The following is a 1,480-nucleotide window of genomic DNA, read 5'->3' on the forward strand; positions in this document are numbered from 1 at the left end:
CCGCAACCTTCAGATCCCAATTCTCCGCCTGAAAATCCGTTGGAAATTTTGTGCCGCTTCCTCCCATTCCTGGAGTATGTCGTCATCTTCTTCGCCCAGCCGGCGGTTGAGGCGGATACGCCGGGCGTTTAGTGTCTCGATCAGAGCCGTGATCAAGAGCAAAGGAGAGTAGATTATGCCCATTACGTAGTGGTTGAGGCGCTCGTAGCGGGCTGAGGGGAGCCACCACTCGAAGGGGATGATGAGGAGGAAGATTTCGATCAAGTTTAAGGCTAAATGGGCGTTGGAATTTGTCAGTGGAAAATCAGTGATATTCAATTTTGTATTTAAGAGTAGGACAAGCTTTGGGGGGTTTGTTGCAGACGTACGGGCTATGAACACGTTTTCATCAGGGGCGCGGACGAATTGCAAGGTTCGCTGTGCGAATAAGGCCATATATTCGTCTATGGCGTTTCCCGTGATATCCTCATATGCGCTGTTATAGAGAGCAATGAGGATGTTAAGGAGAACTGGACGGATGGTTGTTAGATGGGGATGTATTCTGCATTATCGCCCAGGCAGGAAGGGATGTCACTGGCTGGACTTTTATGAACGTTACTTACTGACCATCACCACAAAGGTGAAGAAGTAATACAGCAAAATGCCAAAGGGTGCAGCGAATTCCTGGAAGACACCGAAATCTGGACTCTGCATAACACTGTTTGCCATCCCCTGAAGAATATTCGAAGCTGTCATGGCGTTCTTGGGATCAGCTTGGTCCATCCCCATGAACCCTTGCAGGAATCCAATGATGACAACTCCCAATAACGCAAAGAATATCAAACTTTCCTTCATCATGACCTTCAAGACCACGAGCATGGCGCCGAAAAAGCGGAATGTGTCCAAGTAGAGCAGTATCCGGCCCCAGAACATTGGAGCAGAAAATGCAAGGAAGTTGTAGCTGAGGGCATTAAACCTGATCCGCTCAGCATCACCGCTATCCGGCGAGCGCGTGAGAGCGACAATACGCAGGATGAATGAGATGACAAGCAGAATGTACAGGGTGGAATTGAAAGCATTCCAAAAGCCAAAGTAGAAGCGGCCCACTTTCCAAAACTTGGCAAATTCATCGCATACGAAGCCCAGTGTCATAATGTAGAGGATTCCTTCCACGATATCAAGATCACCTGATGGGTTGATCGTGTTTATCACGATGGTATACAGGACCAAGTACAACAGAGAGAAGAATATTTGCACCGTATTCTGGTAGATTGGAGCTCTCAGTCTATCAGGATTGACGTGTGACCAGTATTTCGTATTGACTCTTTCAGGGTATTCAATGAAGGTGGAGGGGTCTTTGTCGTCCTGGCACAGCCAGCCGTGCCAAACGTACTTGATACATTTCTGGTAGCCGGAAGATCCATTTACTCACAACGCATGCAGATCAACGGCCCGTTCGACAGCATTGACGGGAGGGGTATTTTCTCCATCGATGCACATC

The 1,480-nt window shown here is 48.2% G+C and overlaps 1 protein-coding gene across 1 annotated transcript in view; it reads right to left on the reverse strand.

The window, feature by feature from the left end:
* Nucleotides 1-9: 9 nt before the first annotated feature.
* Nucleotides 10-1,480, reverse strand: part of HCAG_01135 (conserved hypothetical protein) — a gene marked incomplete at both ends in the record, with an annotated part of 2,605 nt that continues 1,134 nt past the window's right edge. The window contains 3 exons of the mRNA XM_001544039.1: nt 10-272; nt 369-509; nt 603-1,383. Coding sequence (XP_001544089.1) covers nt 10-272; nt 369-509; nt 603-1,383 — 1,185 coding nt within the window. The remainder of the gene's footprint in view (nt 273-368; nt 510-602; nt 1,384-1,480) is intronic.

This window comes from Histoplasma capsulatum, genomic scaffold (genome assembly GCF_000149585.1).
Source record: "Histoplasma capsulatum NAm1 scaffold_1 genomic scaffold, whole genome shotgun sequence".
Taxonomy (NCBI): Eukaryota; Fungi; Ascomycota; class Eurotiomycetes; order Onygenales; family Ajellomycetaceae; genus Histoplasma; species Histoplasma mississippiense.